The 19,831-nt window shown below is 39.4% G+C and overlaps 1 protein-coding gene across 1 annotated transcript in view; it reads right to left on the reverse strand.

Moving 5' to 3' along the window:
• Nucleotides 1–19,831, reverse strand: part of LOC122816769 (protein-lysine N-methyltransferase EEF2KMT-like) — a 404,467-nt gene that overhangs the window by 335,266 nt on the left and 49,370 nt on the right. Inside the window, exon 2 of the mRNA XM_044089786.1 lies at nt 18,976–19,035. Coding sequence (XP_043945721.1) covers nt 18,976–19,035 — 60 coding nt within the window. The remainder of the gene's footprint in view (nt 1–18,975; nt 19,036–19,831) is intronic.

Below are 19,831 nucleotides of genomic sequence, written 5' to 3' on the forward strand. Positions count from 1 at the left end.
TTCAAATTTTCCCTTAAAACTACCTTCCTCGAACTATACTACTGATCTAATCAGCGTATCCTATAATTAAAAAGATGATCTCTACTTGACTCCAAGTAGACTATTCTCTATCTGTTAAACGTAGCACTTGCTCCTACAGTACTTATTACCTTGATACGCACTCTTGTCATAGATAGTACCCCAAAAGGCAACCCCCATTTCTCGGTCACCCACGTCCCCGGAATCTTTTTAAAGTTTTTTGTCTATTCCTTCTAGCATGTCGAGGGATCAGTTGCTAGTGTCCTCTCCTGCTCAGCTGGTAAACCTGGGAATATTGAGGCAATGTTACAATTGCCTCATGTACACAGACAACCCTCTCCTCCTCCCACAAAACACAAATACATGCGAGAGATGCAACTATACTGCCAAACTGGAGGCTGAGCTCTCTCAACATAGGACTGGCAAGACCAGTCAGGAGGAGAAGGTTACCACACACACTATAGACCCAGTCTCACATATTACCATTACAACCTCAAATCATACACATAAACACACAAAGACATACTCGAGGCTCTGATCAAAAATCTACCAAAACAGCAGAGGCCACCAAAGCAGACACCCAAACAACCACCACCTCAGAACACAACACCTGCAACACATAGACCTCACAGTCAGAGTGTCAAACAGTCACAGCCCTTAAGGCCAAACACAATGCCAGACACACTAGTCATTGGTGACTCCATAGTCAGACACACTGACGTCCCGCTCACCAGACTGAGTAAGGAGAAGGTCACAGTAAGCTGCCTGTCGGGCGCTAGAATCCGCCACATAACGCAAGCACTCAGGTCTCTCAACAGTAGGTACAAATATGACTCAGTCATTGTCCACGCTGGTGTAAACGACCTGAGACGTACCTCCTTGGACTACATGAAAAGAGACATTGAGGAGCTCTCTGATTATGTAGCCCAGACAGGTATGACCCTGACCTTGAGCAGTATCCTACCTTCACCAAGAATGATGCCACAATACAGAGATAAGATGATCAGCTTTAACAATTGGCTTAAACACTGGTGTCATTCAAAGGGGATCCAGTGTCTGTCTGCCTGAGATGACATGCTGGACAAGCCACGCCGCCCAAGGGGCGGCTTGCACCTGTCACCCTGGGATTCCGGATATTGGCAAAGGCTCTTGCCACCCCATAGTGCCTTTTTAGGCAAGGCTCAAATTCTAAACCTACCACCCTAGAACACAAAAAAGGAAAAAAACTAAGGGTAATGCTGCTCAATGCCAGAAGTCTAAATCTCAAAATGCACGCACTCGAGGCCCTTCTCAGTATGGAGAACATCGATGTCTGTGTTGTGACAGAAACCTGGTTCAAGGCTCCTGAGAGCACCCCAGCGCTATCAGGTTTTACCTCATATCATGCGTTCCGGCCCCAAAATCTGGACAATACCAAGAAAGGAGGGGTATCCATATTCATCAAGGACACCCACACCTCAAGACTGGTGGCAACGCACGATGCATCGGAGACCATCCAGGTGCAATTAACCATAGGCAAGACTGCTCTGCAAATTGTAGCATGTTACAGGCCACCCTCACAAACTCAGGAACCTCACATGGCCTTCCTGAAAACACTAGAGGGATAAATGTAACACCAAACACCATCATACTAGGTGACTTCAACTACCCTAATATAGACTGGGAACACTACTCAAGCCCAAACACCCTAGCCCAAAAGTTCCTGGAATTCATAAACTCAAATGCCATGGAACAACTAGTCACCATCCCCACAAGAGGAGATAACATACTTGATCTCATCATCACGAACATGGGAGCACAATGTTCAACACCGGAGGTGTACCCCTCACTGGTGAGATCAGACCACAAACTAATCTCGCTGGAGGTCCTCATCCCACCCCACCTGAAATAAAAGACCACAGTAAAGAACTTCTCAAAAGCCGACTTCACACTTCTAAAGACTAGTGTGGTCTCCTTTAAGGCCCCGAGCAGTGGAAAACAGTACTCAAGCCGCTGAATCACTTACAAATGCCTTCTACCAGCACCTGCAGGACTGCATGGATAAGGCAATCCCAAGCAAAACAAAGACTCTTTGTACCAAAGGCAAGCGTCCAGTCTGGTGGACCCCAGCCATAAACAAACTCTACAACAAAAGGAGGAAGCTACTACAAGATAGAGCAAAATCCTTAAAAGGTAAGACACCCTTGATCACTATAAGTAAAAACTAAGAGCTCTCATAAAATCATCCAAAGCAAATTCGAGAGAAAAATAGCTAAAGACTCAAAAAGACAATCATAAGGCCTTCTTTAGCTATGTTAGAAACCTGGGAGGAAACTCCCAGATATGCTCAGAGCTAGTTCAAAATGATGTGAAGATTACTGATCCTACAGACATTGCCAACATACTGGCTGACAGGTTCAGTGCAAACTTCTCCCCTCCCAAAAGGAGAGATATCTATACCAAACGATTGCAGCCCCCAAACATCTCCAGCCCAAGTGAGAACTGCTCTCTCCAAAGCAAAAACACAGCATCCATGGGACCTGATGGTGTCCCGGCTGTGTGCTCCATGAACTCAATGAGGAATTAAACCCACAGCTAGGACAGCTGTTTAATCAAAGTCTTACCTCTGGATCATTGCCAGGAGTGGCGCACTGCAACTGTGGTACCACTTCACAAAGGCGGTGCCTCCACCGACCCTGGAAATTACCGCCCATTAGCTTGACAAGCCTTATCTGCAAAACCATGGAGAGGATCATAATGGACCTCATAAATAAAGACATAGGAATTTGCAGACTTTGGATCCAACCCAGTTTGGCTTTGTCAAAGGCAGATCATGCCTTTTAAACTTGGTTGACTTTTGAAACAGTCACCAAAGCCATTGATGAGGAAAGGCAGTCCATACAGCCTACCTCGATCTGGCTAAGGCCTTCGATACAATACCCCATTCGGGTATCATTGAAAAACTCATCAGCTTAAATGTCAACCCATACATCACAAGATGGGTTGCAAACTGGCTGAGTGACAGAACCCACAGGGTCAGAGCTGCTGGCGCCATGTCAGACTCAAAGCCTGTCACAAGTGGTGTCCCACAGGGCTCAGTCCTGGGCCCACTCTTGTTTGGCATCTACTTTTCAAGTACAAGCAAACACAGGAGGGTTATGGCTGACAAAGTTTGCAGATGACTGCAAACTGGGCCATAGTAGAAAACACATCTGACACAGATATCCTTCAGAAGGGTCTCACAGAAATGGATAACTGGTGCCAGAGCCACGGCCTAAAGTTAAATGCCAAAAATGCATAGTCATACCCTTTGGGAAAAACAAGGTTACCCCTAGCTACCAAATAGGTGGCAATCCACTGAGCACAGAAGAAGTTATCAGGGACCTGGGGACCCAGGTTGATAGTAGTCTGTCATTCGACACCCATGTAGCTAAAGTAGTTAGGAAGACCTTCTACATTGCCCACCTTATCATGAAGGGATTCTCATCTAGATCAAGGGAGGTCATAGTCTCCCTTTACTCATCACTCATCAGACCATTGATTGAGTACAATGCCCCATTCGGAATGTATCTGACCCGACACTTGCAGCAGCTGGAGAGGCCACAAAAGTTCCTCACCAAAGGATAAAGGGTCTCAAAATCTGTCCTATGCTGCCCGACTGAAAGAACTCCAGCTCTATTCAGTCGCCCGCTTGCTCAGAGGTGACCTTTGCCTAACATACAAGGCCATGTCAAACCCAGATTTGATGAATATGCTTCACCTCAAAAATCTAGATCCATCAGAGCCACAAGGGCGGAGACTTAAACCTTGACACGGCTATTAATAGGACGTGCTGGAGGGATAGATTCATCACCCAAAGACTCCCTATGCTGTGGAACAAAATCCCGGTACATGTGAGGCAGAGCACCTCTCTGGCCTTGTTCAAGAGAAATCTTGACCAATGGATGGGAGATCGCAGATATACCCCAGGGATTACCTCAGTGTCACTGCTCGACAGAGGCACAGCAAAATAATGGGTATAGTTCCCCATACTAAAGGGGTGGCGTAAGCCACAAAACGATGGGCTAGGCTTGTAAATGCCCTCGGGCAGATAGCCTAGTATGAACCTATGAACCTATGAACACTCTCTGTTCTTATGTCTAACTTTCTCTGTGATATACTATGAATCCTGTAAATGTGCTTGTATTTCACAATTTTTATCCTAGTATATGTTAAATGCATAAGTATCTCACTGTAACTAGTACTTTTAAATGTTCGCAGTTCAATATTTTATGGGGAGCTTTTCCCCACAGGCCTCTGCTGAAAAAGGACATGTGTCCTGATGGACTTTCCTGGTTAACAAATGTAAAATAAATAAATAAAGATTAAAGAAGGAAGCCGGTATGACACTGCTACGAATCCTTTTCAATTTCTCCTGTTGGTTGAAGAAGCCTGAGTTGATTCCATCGGATGTATATCTGTCTCCACTAAATTAACTGATTTTTACATTTTATTTAATAATTTATTTTTACACAATATAACAGACTGATGGGGATAGATGCTAATGGGTGGGTAAAGTCAGGCAGCTATAACAGAGAGTTGCAGGGCAGCTTTTACTCTTTTGTCAACTTTTCAAAGTCAACCATCAGTAGTGAATAAGCTTGTTGTGGGAGCTGGGGCAATTGCAAGAAACACACATACACAGAAGGTAAGATCATTTCTATTATACCATTCACTTGCCAATTGAAAAGAGGTGGATTACTGGAATTAAGGACAATGTTTTCAGGTTTGTATTCATCTGCATATTTCCTGGGCTATACACCAATGTCAGTTGGCTTTGACTCTGACAGAAGATGCCACAAAAGGAGTGGCCACAGCATCATTGTTTATGACCATGTAGTCATTTTGTTGATTCATGTTGTGATGACCCACCACTGGACCAGTAATCAAGGAGCCTCAATCCTTACCACTGGCAGCAACAGGGGATGTTCACTGGGAGGATGACAAGTACACACAGTATTTCCAGATGCAGCTCTTTGCATCAAGTTCAATTCCCCTTAAGAGGACACACAGACCACAGTCAGTCCAGGGTTGTTTTTTCCCTCTTTCTCCAGATCCCCAATAAGACCCCCTACTGGCACAGCTGTAGAGTTGAGATCTTAGCTGAGTGACCAAGCCAAGACCTACCAGCACCCTCTCTGTCCAACCAGTGCTTTGTGTCCCTGCCAAAGTAGTTGACACACACACACATACACACACACACACACACACCTGGGAGAGGCTGGCACAGGTCTACTAGCTATGCCTCCTTCTGCCAAGACTATAAGGTAGTTACCACTGCCACCAGTCAAACTCCTTATCAGCTACTTTAAGGCCCTAACAAAGGGTGTCCAATTTTACTGTGTAATATTAACATTAATATTAATACAAAAGACAGCCTGACCAAGAGCAAGGCTATTAGGGGTAACCCACACAGGGTCATCACATAATTATGCAAGTACTTTCAGAACTTAAATACCTCTACAAAGATCAGCCACAATGAAAGGTTTAAATATATTTAATAATAAAAGAACAAGAAAATACTCAGTATGCATTCACAGTGACATCAGAGTTCAAAATCACAGGAAATATTTAAAACAACATTGCAGGACAGTTTCAAATAAATAAATAAATAAATACATCTAAACTAAGCTTGCGATATTCCTGACTATATCTAAGAGAGTTACTATACCCTAGAAACATAGTTAGAGAGGAAGGTGGTAAATGGTTCTTGCCAGGTCCAAAACCAAATACAGAATGATCTGTCACACCAAGAGACCACTCAAGTTAATATCTCAAATATTACTGCTGGGATAACTTGCAGATTTACATTATTTCTTGTCATCTGACTTTTAGTTCCCAGGCCCAAAACAACCATTGATGGCAGCTGGTAGCATTTAGCATCTACCTGTAAAAATATACAGACAAGGGCTTCTCCTCAGATCTCTGGCAGATGCTGGAAGTCATAAACAATTGCTTTCCTTCATGCTTTCAAGACTAACAATTACTTCACACTAAAGAAAATACAGAAAGTTTCCTATTACAGACATTGTGTCTTGTCATACTGAAAACTGAAAGATGCCATCTTTTATGCCCTAGCAGTAAATTAACAATTTCAGTTGTTTTTTCTAAAATTTACTAGACTGAGGTTAACCTACTGTATCCCAGTTTCCACTATTAAAATATATACATTTAAACAGTTACAATAGTGCATGTACAGTTCTGTTCTTTTCCAGTAGGGCACACTGTCGATCCATTTTAAACACAAGCCTTTTGCAAATACCCATTTCAACACACACATCTGTACAAGCAGTTTAATATACACATGACATACATTTCTAATACATCTGTAACACAAGCATCTTACACAAATCATTTTGATATTCACCAATAACATAATTATTTACAAAATTCCAGCTAACGGGGCCGACAGTATCTCTTTTCATCACACGTTACTACATCTTCATTTACCTTTACAACCCTGAGTTTACATAGGATTCATTCATGAAGAATAATGACAAACACTTCAGCCATATAAGTTGCACATACAGTAAGCCTTTATCCAGGGCATTAGCGGCACTCCCAAACAATTTATGAGGTTAATCATGCAAGAACTACCTTTCAGAAGACTGAAGTGATTATGTCATACAAAAGAATGTTTCCTATTTTGCCTGAATAAATTCTGCATCACCTGATTTGCACAATATACTTGTGAGGCTCACCAGACTGTAACTGATGGGGTGTGTGAAGCTTACCTTATGAACCAGAACTACAATTTATTTCCAGATTTCTGGGATGCAGCTATTTTTATGCTCTAAAGAATGTGCATAAGGTGGAATACTAGGCTAATTTTCACTGCAGAAAATGTATGTCTTGGTATAACATCTGGTCCCATGGAACTGGTGTTTTTGACCTTAACTAGGGGCAGAGGAGGTGCCATAATTGCCAACGAGATCATGCTGCAGGGAGGTAGACTGGATGTGGTTCCCCTTCTGTAACATGAAATTTGTTTTAAATGTATTTTTGTTTCAAATGTGTTTGGTAGTGTGTTACCTATATTTGTTGGTTTAGTAATGATAATACCAGTTTGTATTGTACAAGCACACCCCATTACTATCATTCACCCAGATATCAACTTTGACTTCTAATATATTTGACAGAGCTGACTTTAGCCCTCTTCCTCTGAGCTAGTAAGGCTTTTGTATGTATGCTTTTTACTGTGGTTTAATAATCTGTTGATTGTGTAACTCTGTGGAATTTTTTAAGTAAATAATCTGTGCATATTTTGCAGGTTTACATAACAGAAGTACCCAGTGGTCATATGACTATTTGTTACGACTTGAGAAGCTAATCTAGTGATCCATGACTTTAGTGCCTCAGACCTCAATAATGCTTAATCTGACAAGAGGAAAATTTACAAGCAGTGAAATAATCTTCATATTCTAAGAGCTTGGAAGGCTGAGTTCTAAAGTACCAATATGGCAAAATAAGTCCATTTAAAGGACATTCAATCCTTACAAAAGAAGAAAGGGCCAAAATCTTGCAGTTCCTCAAGGAAGGATCATAGCTGCTAAGATCAGAAGCTTCCCAGTGATGACCTGCACAGTCATCAAAACCAGCTGATTTGAAAAATGGGGCATAAAGGCCTGCAAGTCATGTAATTCAACCAAAGGATTTGAGGGGTTCTTCAAAGGAAGACAAAAATGCATAATCTTTTTAAAGAACTGCTTAATCCAGCAAGTACTGATTCACACCCACCACTAAGCCACGATGTGCTTATATGCCAAAATGTGCATCTTGGCAGTATAATATCTGCGACTTAAATCAAACAGGTATCGATATAAGTTCTGGACCCATCTGCTAGGTAAATTACTAAGGCAAAATGAAAATACTTCGCCACCCAGAAGGACAGCCTCTTTCATTTAGCAGCAGACATCTAACGAATGGAAGGCTTTGCGATGGCTTCAAACACTTCTGATATGCCAGCCAATAACTCCACTGGAAGCAAGGTAGCTGATGAAGAAACCATGCCCTGAGATAGATCTGGTTGTCATCTCAACTGGGGGGGGGGGGGCTTGCTCATCTTGGACTGGAATAGTTTTCAATACTGCCAGGTCTTTTTTTTTTTCTTCTCCTCTAATGTTTGTTGCAAGGTGCAGAAACAGGGACAATGGGGAACCCTTCCTGCCAAGGAAGCTTATCCAAAATCAATTCTTATCTGTTTCTGTTTCAAGACCATTTATTAAAAAACACAAATGTAGTTAAGAAAATTTACAAAGATGAACTTTTACTGAAACACAGTACAAGAAAAATGGAATAAGATGCACACATCAGCATTTGATAATATAAATAACATTAATGCATATTTAACAACAGTGTTACAGTAATTAGTTACAGAGTGTTAACTAGTGAAAACTAAGGCATATTTAATGCCCTTTAACAGCGACAAAAAAAAAAAAAAAAAAAAACACTGCATATCCATAGTCATCTCTTACTTCCCCTGTTGAATGGAGCTGAATAATGATAGCACTGATTTGTGACAGACAGGTACCAGTAAGAGTGAAAAGGAAGGTATATAAGAGGGTAGTGAGACCAGCTATGTTACATGGGTTGCAGATGGTGGCATTGACAAAAAGGCAGGAGTCAGAGCTGGAGGTGGCTGAGTTAAAGATGTTAAGATTTGCAATGGGTGTGATGAGGATGGACAGGATTAGGAATCAGTATACTAGAGGGTCAGCTCAGGTTGGACAGTTTGAAGAAACCAGAGAGGCGAGATTGCAGTGATTTAGACATGTGCTGAGGAGGGATGCTGGGTATATTGGGAAAAGGATGCTAAGGATGGAGCTGCCAGGTAAGAGGAAAAGAGGAAGGCCTAAAATGAGGTTTACAGATGTGGTGAGACAAGACATGCAGGTGGGTGGCGTGACAGAGCAAGATGCAGAGGACAGGAAGAAATGGAAACAAGATGATCTGCTGTGGTGATCCCTAACTGGAATAGCCAAAAGAAGAAGAAGAAGACTGCATTACATATGATGTACAAACTGGAGTCAGGGATTCCCAAATTCCTGGAACACACTGATCAAATGAGAATGGTCTTAATCTTCAATTCACATGGAATAGAAGCACATACAGTCTTGCTTGTTTACATTAGATGCCATGACCTGGTTGTCTGCCCAGATGAGAAAGGACTCTTTATTTAAGCTACCCTTCTTAAACTTAGTAGATACAACATACTTAAGAGTGATGAAAAATGCATTTTTAAGAAGCTCTGTCTATTGAGGGTCCTTTTGAAGTGTGAAGTTTCAGTAGAATTTTGTATGTCTGTGGGGAGCACAGATCAGGCTGAAGGTGCTACTAATGAGAAAGCATTCTACTTTCCTTAGTGTCACGGCCGGCCTTAGGCATAGACGCGCAGGCCGGCCTCAAAAGGGCGCAATCCACGGATCGTCGGAGTGCAGCCAACAGACACCAACGTTTATTTATTTATTTATTTCTCACTGCCCTAAGACTACAATTGCGCCCTCCCCAGCATCAGAAGGGCATCAGAAGGGCGCAATTTACAGAGCGGAGTTCTGTGAGGACCCCTAACCTGGAAGCCAAACAGAGAACAACGTTTCTTTTTTTTTTTTTTTTTCCACCGCCGCTGCCCTAAAGACTACAATTGCGGACTCCCCAGCATTCTGATGCTGGCTGGGGAGGGCGCAATTGTAGTCTTTAGGGCAGCGGACTGTGAAATAATAAAAAAAAAGAACCGTTGTCTGTTCGGCTTTTCCAGGTTAGGGGTCCCAACCTTAAATTGCACCCTTCTGACAGAAGGGCAATTTACAGAGCGGAGTACTAGTATGTGTGTGTGTTTAAGTGTGTTAGCGCGGCGCGCTTGGGGGCAGGAGGTAATGCTTAATGTCACTTCACCAAATGACACAGCTTCAAACAGCTACAATTTAAGGTTAGAGGTCTGGATATTCTCACAAACTGATGCCAAAGCTCCTCCTAGTCTGGAAATTAGGTTCCCCTCATCTCTGAACTAGCTACGGTATTGTGCCAACTTCCATTTTTAATAGGTAAAATAAGGCTGGACATTTTGGTCGCATGTCCTAACCTTTCAAAGTCATGTTAAAGCAAGACCGATTACTACCCAACTTGCTGAGAGCAAATGCTTGCAGTTGGTGCCCTTTGTTTCTCCATTTGTCTCACTGTTCGTAGCATACAGGTATGGTTGTACAATGGTGTTGGTGTTTCTTAATGGTGTCAAGATAAGGTGGAAGGAGTTACCTGGTTACGCATATTGCATAGGAGCAGTTAGCACTCGGCTAACACGTTATCAAATATATTTAGGCTTACATAACTAACTAAAAATGAAACGTGGTTGAATGCTTTGGTCTGTTCCTCATATATTTGTGGTTTTCTGGCTGTGCAGTTTAGCAATTTAGCAGAATGTCCAGCTTTTCGGCTTATACTTTGGCCAGTTCCTCATAATTCTGTGGCTTCTTGCTGATCACAGGGAATATGTAATTAATTTTCAGTTTCAGACTTTAGATCCTTCAAGAAAGGCATGTTGAAGCAAGTCCTGGTAAGCTAGCAACTTTATTGGTTTATTAGAGGAATATTTAAATAATTTTGACAGAAAAAAGATTGGTTGTGTCTGATGTGTTTGGTTTGTGGGCAGAGTTGTTACTGGCCATTTGTGTTTCACTAGAATTGGGGTCGCTAGATGGTGGTAGCAGTGCAGTGTGGAGGTGGCATGCTTTGGAATAGTCTATTGTCTATTAACCAGCTAAAGAGGATATTCAGAAGTGATATATATGCTACCATAATCATAATCAGTGGGATTGACAGAAGGGTGCCTTGTTACTGAACATATAAAATCTAGCTAAAAGGGACAGGAAAGTTAATGGTAGCTCATGTGGATATAAAAGATATTACAGAACCTATCAAAAATAGTAGGATAAAAAAAATCAACTTTTTAAGTTACAAAAGTGCAATATTTAAACTCTATCCCTACTTTTTCTACCATTGCATCTACATGATGTTAGACTTTGTTCAGATTTCTTGCACTAAGAGTTTGAGAGGTAAGCATACCTCTCAACTGTCCAGACTTTTGCCTCATATTTTTGACCTATTCTTCATAAAATTTGTGTTTTTTCTGGCAAATCAGTGAGGATTTAAATAACTAAATGTCATACATTTGATTTTTAGCCTTTATTTCCTTCAGAAAATGCATGCCAAGACAAATGCTGTTATTCTAGCAACTTTCTAAGTCTATAAGAGCAATATTTATAATCTGCCCCTGTTTGGAGGCCTTTGCGCCCCCCCCCCATTATTTTAGGCTTTGTTCAGATTTCTTGTGCTAAGAGGTTGAGAGGTATGGAGGCATGGTATGTAATGTCCTAGTTGTCAATTATTAGTTGCATTTTAAAAGGGGATAGGGGTTCTGCATTCCTTAGTGTGCCGTCCTTTGTTTAAGATGCCTAGTAACTATGAAAGTGTCTGTTTCTGTTATTCTCTATTGCAATATTACCAGTGTATAATTTTTTTCTTTAATGCAGCCTAGGTAATTAATTCTTCAAGGGCAGCAAGCACTGAATTTGTAGATGGAACAGTGAAATGTAAAGTTCTTTGACAGTAACAGCCTCTTCATTAGTTACAAATATCTTTAATGTAGAATTATTGAGAAGAATTTTACTTCTGCAGAGATTGTGCTTACTGACTGATACTGTTTAAGGAAGTTTGAGGGGCCATTTATTGTTAAAATGTTCTGAAATGGGCAGGTTTGTCATTATTGGGTCATACATTTTGTTTTATTACTTACTGGAAAAATGTTCAAAACTACAAATTTAATACACTGTAACAAGTGTAAATGTTTTCAGTGTGCAGCTAGCTGTTTTTTGTTTATCAAATGGCACACTGTGTTGTACAATCTGAAAGCATGTTAGTAGCCTAATTGCCCTTGGTGCAGAAGGCTGTGGATTCCACTCCCACACCATGTAGCTGGAGTGCTGATATGCAGTGCCTATATGATTGTTGATTATTTGGTGCATTATAAGGGGGGATAGGGGTTCTACACTCCTGAGTATGGCCTTTGTATGAGATGCCTAGTGACTGTGAACTTATTAGTCATTTCCTATTGCAATATTACCAGTTTACCAATTTGTAATGTAATATAGGCAATTAATTTTTCAAGGGCAGCAGGCACTGAATTTGTAGATAATATTGATATATAAAGTTGTTTGCCAGTAGCAACCTCTTCATTAGTTACAGATTTCTTTAATGTGGAATTCAGATGATTTTACTTCTGCAGAGATTGTGCGTGTGGAATAATATTGGTGGATTATAATGATAGAAGTCTTTATTTATTTTTTATTTATCATTTGTTGACCGGGAAAGTCCAACTAGGTTCCAGAGAGCCTGTTTTCAGCGGAGGCCCAGGGAGAAATGCTCCAGATGCATGTCTTTGGGATGTGGGAGGAAACCGGAGTACCCGGAGGAAGCCCACACGAACACAGGGAGAACATGCAAACTCCACACAGAAGGCACCCCAGCCAAGAATCGAACCAGAGAATCTCTTGCTGTGAGGTGACAATGTTAACCACTTCACCGCCCCCAAGATATGCTCAAGTCTTGAGTGGCCTTTTATTGTTGAAATTTTCTGGAATGGATAGTTATTGGTTCATACATTTTGTTTCATTGCTTATTAAAAGAATCTGTAAAACTACAAATTTAAAACATATTCTAACAAGTGGTGCTGTATTATACAAGGAATATAATTCAATACAATCAGGAAGGTGAATTAAAGAATAACTTCATGAATGCCTGGCCCTAAAAAATGTGTGCAAGGAGTCTGTTTTGAAAACAACTCAAAGGTAAACTTAATTGTCCACCAACCAGATGCATTTCTATGAATGTGGGTTTTCATGCTGTTTCAATGAATGTGAGTTTTGCCATTTCACTGAATATAAGTTTCAAGGACAGAGAAGTTTACTGCTCGTGCTAAGTCTGTGTTAATTGTGAGACTGTATTGTTTGTTTAGCAAATGGCTATCTGTGTTTGTGCTATTTTATTTCAATATCTGTAATCATTGTAGAGGCAAATAGAACAGTATGCATGGTAACTGGTGAGATAACCAAATAGTGGAACACTGGAATGTCTGAGGAGGAGGCTGCTGCTGGGAGTTGCTCTGGGATGGTGGTCTATTACCCTTCCTAGAACTCTATTTGACCATGATCTGGCTCTGGTATTTCAAGTAGAAAATACATATGCAAAGGTAGCTGCAGTTTAACTACATTACAAGGTATCTTTTTCTTCCTAAGCATTTAAATAATTTAAGGAAATGACTGGAGTGGCTTTCTTGGGGAATGACCCAGTGGGTGTGGCTCAAATAGGGGTGTTTCATGTGTGGTGTGGGTGGGGCTTAAAGGGCGCCGGAGCACTACTTAAGGCCGGCCCTGCTTAGTGTTAGTTCTAGTACACAAAAGTTAACTGCTCCACTTTGGGCAGATATTAAAAGATGTTATTTCTGAACATTAGAGAGCAAAATAATTGATCATGCCGATTACAAACTCTGAGGTAAACCGGCATACAAAGCATGACACAGAAGTGAAGTAACATCTGGTTTAACAATGACATTATTTTTATATGTTGCCATGGCCCTTACTTTGTTGCAGGAGGCAATTCTTAGCAATGATGACATTTACAGCCTTGAAGCATAAATGTCATATACTTTCTGGTATTGAACGTACTGAAAGTTTATTAAAAATATATTGTGCAGTTCACACTGAAGACTTATTAAAACTGAAGGGTGCGGTTATCATCATATCTTCTGTTCCTAAAGGGTGTTCAGCCATTAAGGGGAAAGGGGAAACCTCCATTCTTCATTTGCAATAATTAAAAAATCAACAATCACTGCAAAAAAGCAAATCACAAGAAAGAGGTTACATAGATTCTTTCCAATTTGTTCTAAATGCAAGAATCATTATGCACACACATGAAATGTAGCCACATGAGGCTAAAGTGTTATGAAACATGACAGTGTCCTCATGTCTTAAAAGGACAAGGCAAATGATATACAGGCTTTGCCATCATATTTGAAATGTATACCCCTCTACAAGGCATTCAGAATCTGTAGTGTTGCTATCAATAATTTTTTAAACGGAGTAACTTGAGGTGATGTCACACAACACATCAGCCTAGCTACCCTGCATGTAAACAATGCAGTTTGTACTTTCAGAAAGGGGGCATAGTTGAAAATGAATGTACAGCACAGCAAAACAAGGGTGCATTAAGTCCTGGGGATTTACAGTGTATGACCCCAAACTGTATACAGTGCACTTGGCGCCACAAATATTTGCTCATATCAGTGGAGGAGGAATAGAGAAAGATATCGTGCATGTTTAGATAACATACAGGTATATAAAAATATGCACACATATATATATATATATATATATATATATATATATATATATATATATATATCCACATACACACACATAAATATATATATATATATATATATATATATATATATATATATAGAGAGAGAGAGAGGAGAGCTACAGAATCCTGAAAGCCCAAAATCTTGAAAGTTCAAAATACTGAGAACACAAGTACATACAGAAACAAATAAAAGACAAACCATATTACTCTTCTCCAAGTATAAGCAGGGGGCAAGCCCCCTGCACCCCCCATACTCCCTGCTATTTAAATATATCAACTGAGAGATTGCACTTATTGCAGTGAAGTGCAATCTCGTAGTTGATATATTTAAGTAGCAGGGGTTGTGGGGGGCACAGCCCCCCCCCAACATGTGGGGTGCAAGAGGGCTTGCCCCCCCTGCCTACAGTTGGAGAGTAATATGTTTCTGTATGTACTTGTGCTGGAATATAGTACGTTTTGGTAAACTCTGTGTTTTCAGTATTTTGAATTTTCAGTATTTTGAACTTTCGAGACTTTGGTCTCAGGATTTTGTGCTTTCAGGATTCTGTAGCGCTCCTATATATATATATATATATATATATATATATATATATATATATATATATATATATATATACATATACATATACATATACATATACATACACATACACACACATATATATATATATATATATATATATATATATATATATATATAAACACACACACATTTTATATATATATATATATATATATATTATGTATATATATATATATATATATATATATATATATATATATATATATAAATAAACAGACACACACACAAACATACTGCTTTTATACATATGGGAATACTGTTCATCATATTGCTATTTCACTGAAAATGCATTTCACTGAACCACATTTCATAGACAATTTCATACACACACACATTTTATATATATATATATATATATATATATATATATATATATATATATATATAAACACACACACACACACACAAACATACTGCTTTTACACATATGGGAATTATACTGTTCATCATATTGCTATTTCACTGAAAATGCATTTCACTGAACCACATTTCATAGACAATTTCATACACAGTAAATACTACTCCAAGTGCCTTTTTGCAAAGCAACCTCCCCATGCAGGGGAATTTGCACATCCATCTTCCTTGCACAGAGAAAACACCATACTCAGTGAATCAGTGCTGCCACACAAACAGAAGCTTCTAGAGATGGAGAACGACATGAGAGTGGGCATTAGTAATGTTCAAATGTTATGCCAGACTAATATCCTCTGTAATTTCGATGATCCAAAGATCCTAAACGACACCAGCAGTGACTGTGTATAGCCTTCTACACTTTTCAGTGTATTGTGATTCAACTTACTTTAAATGAAATGTGTTTTCACTGATTTTTTTTTTCAAATGTGTGTGATTCACTGAAAAGGGAATTATATGAACTACTGAGCTGTCTTGCACCTGTACGGACGCTATTGACTCAATCAAATGAGTGTTAGGTCAACGGCTGCCTAGTCGACTATACAGCTGTTATACAAGTGTAGAGATCACAGAAATCCGGGGGTTTGGAAATTTGCCCTTACCCTGTGTATATGCAGTCTCTGAGTTAGTAAATATAATTAGCAGGGGAAGCTGGGGTTCGGGGGGCTTGCCCCCTTTGCAAAAATAACTTTTTATTTTATTTTTAAAAAGTAAAAGACTGCATGCATTCTGACATGTCAACTTCCATGTTTTAGGCCATATGCAGTTGAATTCCTTGCAGTAAGCTTTCACTGGTTTCATTGAAATTAGGTACATCCATGTATGTATGAATTCTGTGTGTGTGTTGTGTGTGCATATATAAAATATTCTCCTATGCAAACAATAAATATTTTCAGCATTCTCAGTTTCGAACCTGTCTTATCAAAAGTCAGCTCAACAAGACTTCGGGATGGTTTCTAACATGTGTCCACAGGGTGCAAGCAGCTGTCGGACTGCATCTGAACTATCAACAAAGCAGGAGTCAAACAAAAGAACATCTGAACTGAAACCATACACACACACACACACACACACACACACACACACACACACACACACACACACACACACACACACACACACACACACACACACACATATGTATGTATTCCTTTTGATATATAAAGATAAAGACAAATCTTTCATTGATTTGACCAACATACGATTTTGCAAAGCACAGAAGTCTACACCAGCTGTCCACCCACTTTGGATCAAACCACTCATTCCTGTATGACAACAGTAGTCACCCCCACTTTACCTCCTTTACTGACTTCAGATATTACACAGTAACATGGATGCATCCACAGTTATAAAAAACAAGCAAATCGTTACATAAATTTTTCTTTTTATGGAATAATACATATATGGCTCATTTCTTAATTTTTCAAATCAACTTTACTTAAGATTATTCAAATCCTGCCTTCTCTCAAATTTCAATCCCCCATCCCAAGTCAATATTCTGCATGCATGGTTTCCACATATTCCCACCTCTGATTCGTTTATCATCTTTACAGCGTTCAATAATTGTGTTAAAGCTGGTTTAGCTTTTGGATTTCCATTTTCTAGTAACTGCTTTTTTGGCAGTCAAATGCATTAAACTTAGGAGGGCCTTACTAGGTCTAGACAATTGAGTTTCTACATCTCAACTCAAAAGAATAATTTCCTTAATTTCAATAATTTGCTTCCCCAACATTTCTGAAAGTATGCAGTAGGGATTTTTTGAAATCTACTGACTTGCTGCATTACCAAAATGTTGCAGAGTACCCCTCACTTTCCCATCACCTCTCCAGCAATTGCTGTCAACCTGTGGAAACATCCTCTTAAGTGTAAATGAGGTATGAAAATACCAAGCAAATACTTCCATGCAGAAATCCTAAACCTTCTAAGTTTTGTTGCATTCCTGGAAGCCATACAAAACTCCTTTCATTGTTCCTTTGTATCCTGCCTTTCCTTTCTCATTTCCCAGTCTTTCCTAACCTCTTCTGACTGATTCTTATATTTATCATGCATTATTGTATATGGCCTACTAATTTTCCCTTTTTTAACTGCCGATACTGTTTTTGGCTCAACTATACAGTCAGCCAGAGCTGGTATTTCACTTAGGACTCCCCTGTTCCTGTGACTTTGCATTTAGTCGGCTATAAAACCATGATAGGGAAGGCAGTCTCTAACCTGCAGTTCAAACTTCTAATTGGCCTCATCCAACTCTATGCCTTTTCCTTCCCTAGTTCTTTACTCTAAACACCTTGGCTCTTTTGCAAATTGTCTCCAATGAATTCCAAATCCTTCTTACCCATTTTCTAATTCCCTACCCTGCCTTTAAGCATACAACTATATTCACATATAAAGACCAAAAGTATAACCTTCTTGATTGCTCACTATTTGTACTTAATGCTGTTCAGAGCCCTATACTTACTTTCTGCCCCACCTATACTGCCCTGAGCCCTATACTTAATTTCTGACCCATGTTTTACTAGGCTTTTTCATTTATGTAGCCTTTTGTTCCATTTCTACTATCTTCCTTCCTTTTGATGATAAAATAAAATGTGTTTCTTATTATGTTTTTTTTATTCAAAGTACAAAATAGTAGTGCATTTAAATGTAGCTTGCCAGACAACCAGTGGGTTTATATTCAGTTTCGCAGTCTGTGTATGCGTGAGTGTGCGCGCATAAATACACACACACACATATGTATATATATATATATATATATATATATATATATATATATGTATATGTATATGCATACATATATACACACACAAACAGGTCTACTATACATGGTCGACATTTCAAAATGTCGAAGACCATATGCCTGAGACCATATGATCGACATTCGAAATGTCGACCATGTAATAAAAAAAAAAACACAACAACTTACCTTCACACTGCTAGCAGGGGGGCACCCCCCCTGCACCCCCCCCCCTGTAACTTAAATATACCAACTCCGAGATCGCACTACAGTGCAGAAGATGGAAATCTTTCCATTCCACACTGTACGGAGATGCCGGTTCCACATGGTCGACATTTCAAATGTCGATCATATGGTCTTTGACATTCTGAAATGTCGACCATGTGTAGGGGACCACACAAACATATGAATCTCTCTATACATATATACATGAAGTATACATTTGTGTGTGGGGGGGGGGGTTACATATATTTTTCAACACAGAAGATATTAAGTCTTATTGACCAAAGACATGATATGCAGTTTTACACCAAAATTCCCTCATTTCAAGCTAAAAGAAAAACTCTTGCATTGTACGGTTGTTGGTATTACCATTGCTGATGTACGCTGTATGCATAACGCATCCACTTAAATTCTTTGAACTAGTTTATCATGCTTCCAAAATAAAGCTGTAATGATGACAGTCTCCACCCTGAAGAGACTATTAAGTTAGATCTCATAACCATTTTTTCTAATATATTTTTGAATTTTGCTAGTCATCTAAAACAAAAACAAAAGAACACATTCAGCTAAATACGCTTACCTTCTGTAATATGTCTTGTATAACAGATGTATCTGATGTTTGTAGAATTTCTTCAAGGCTCTGAGGAGACAAATATAAATAATGAAAATGGCATGTTAACTCTTTAACCAAATATGTTTTTTTCAGGTAATCATACCACCAGTCGAAGAACAACTACTACATATCTCCAAAGTATGAAAACTTGAAGACGTGCATTTGGAAGGATAATATAACTATCTTCAAAATGCACAGTACTTAATTCATTAAAATAACCAAATGGTACTTCCTAGACATTATCTGCCACTGAATGTTAAATTACACGAAAACTCTACTCTGCTAGATATCGTACGGCAATCAGTAACATTAGCCATGGATTCAAAAGTTTATGTTGTCAAACTCACCAGCATTTACAGCTACTGAGAAGACAAAACATGTCCCTTCATTTTTTTGTTAATAAGGCTTTGTACACAGGTAGTTCAGGAAATTAAAAATATACAAACCACCCCCCCCCCCCATCACCATACACACACCACTAAAAAAAAATTAAAAGTTTGCCGCAGGGGCCAGTTTAATGCTACTGAAGTGCATCATCTGTTTTGTGTAATACTGCTGTAGTAATAGCAAAGATTTTGTAGTGCAAGACAAACAAGTTAGCACTACTATAGCGCGAAACCCAATCTTAACAAATGTTTCGCTCCTCCAGCTTAATTTGCTAAAGTCAGGTCTCACACAAGGCACACAAATCAGCTAGTACTGACCAGCAAACAGTGACAATTTTCTTTCTCCTTGCTGTCTGTGCTGGCAATGGGTCCCAGACTTCCTCTTAGGAGCTTAGAAAGTTGCTAAAAGAACATAATTTGTGTTTGCCTGCATTTTC

This window comes from Protopterus annectens, chromosome 12.part0 (assembly GCF_019279795.1).
Source record: "Protopterus annectens isolate FY-2018-M chromosome 12.part0, PAN1.0, whole genome shotgun sequence".
Lineage (NCBI taxonomy): Eukaryota > Metazoa > Chordata > Ceratodontiformes > Protopteridae > Protopterus > Protopterus annectens.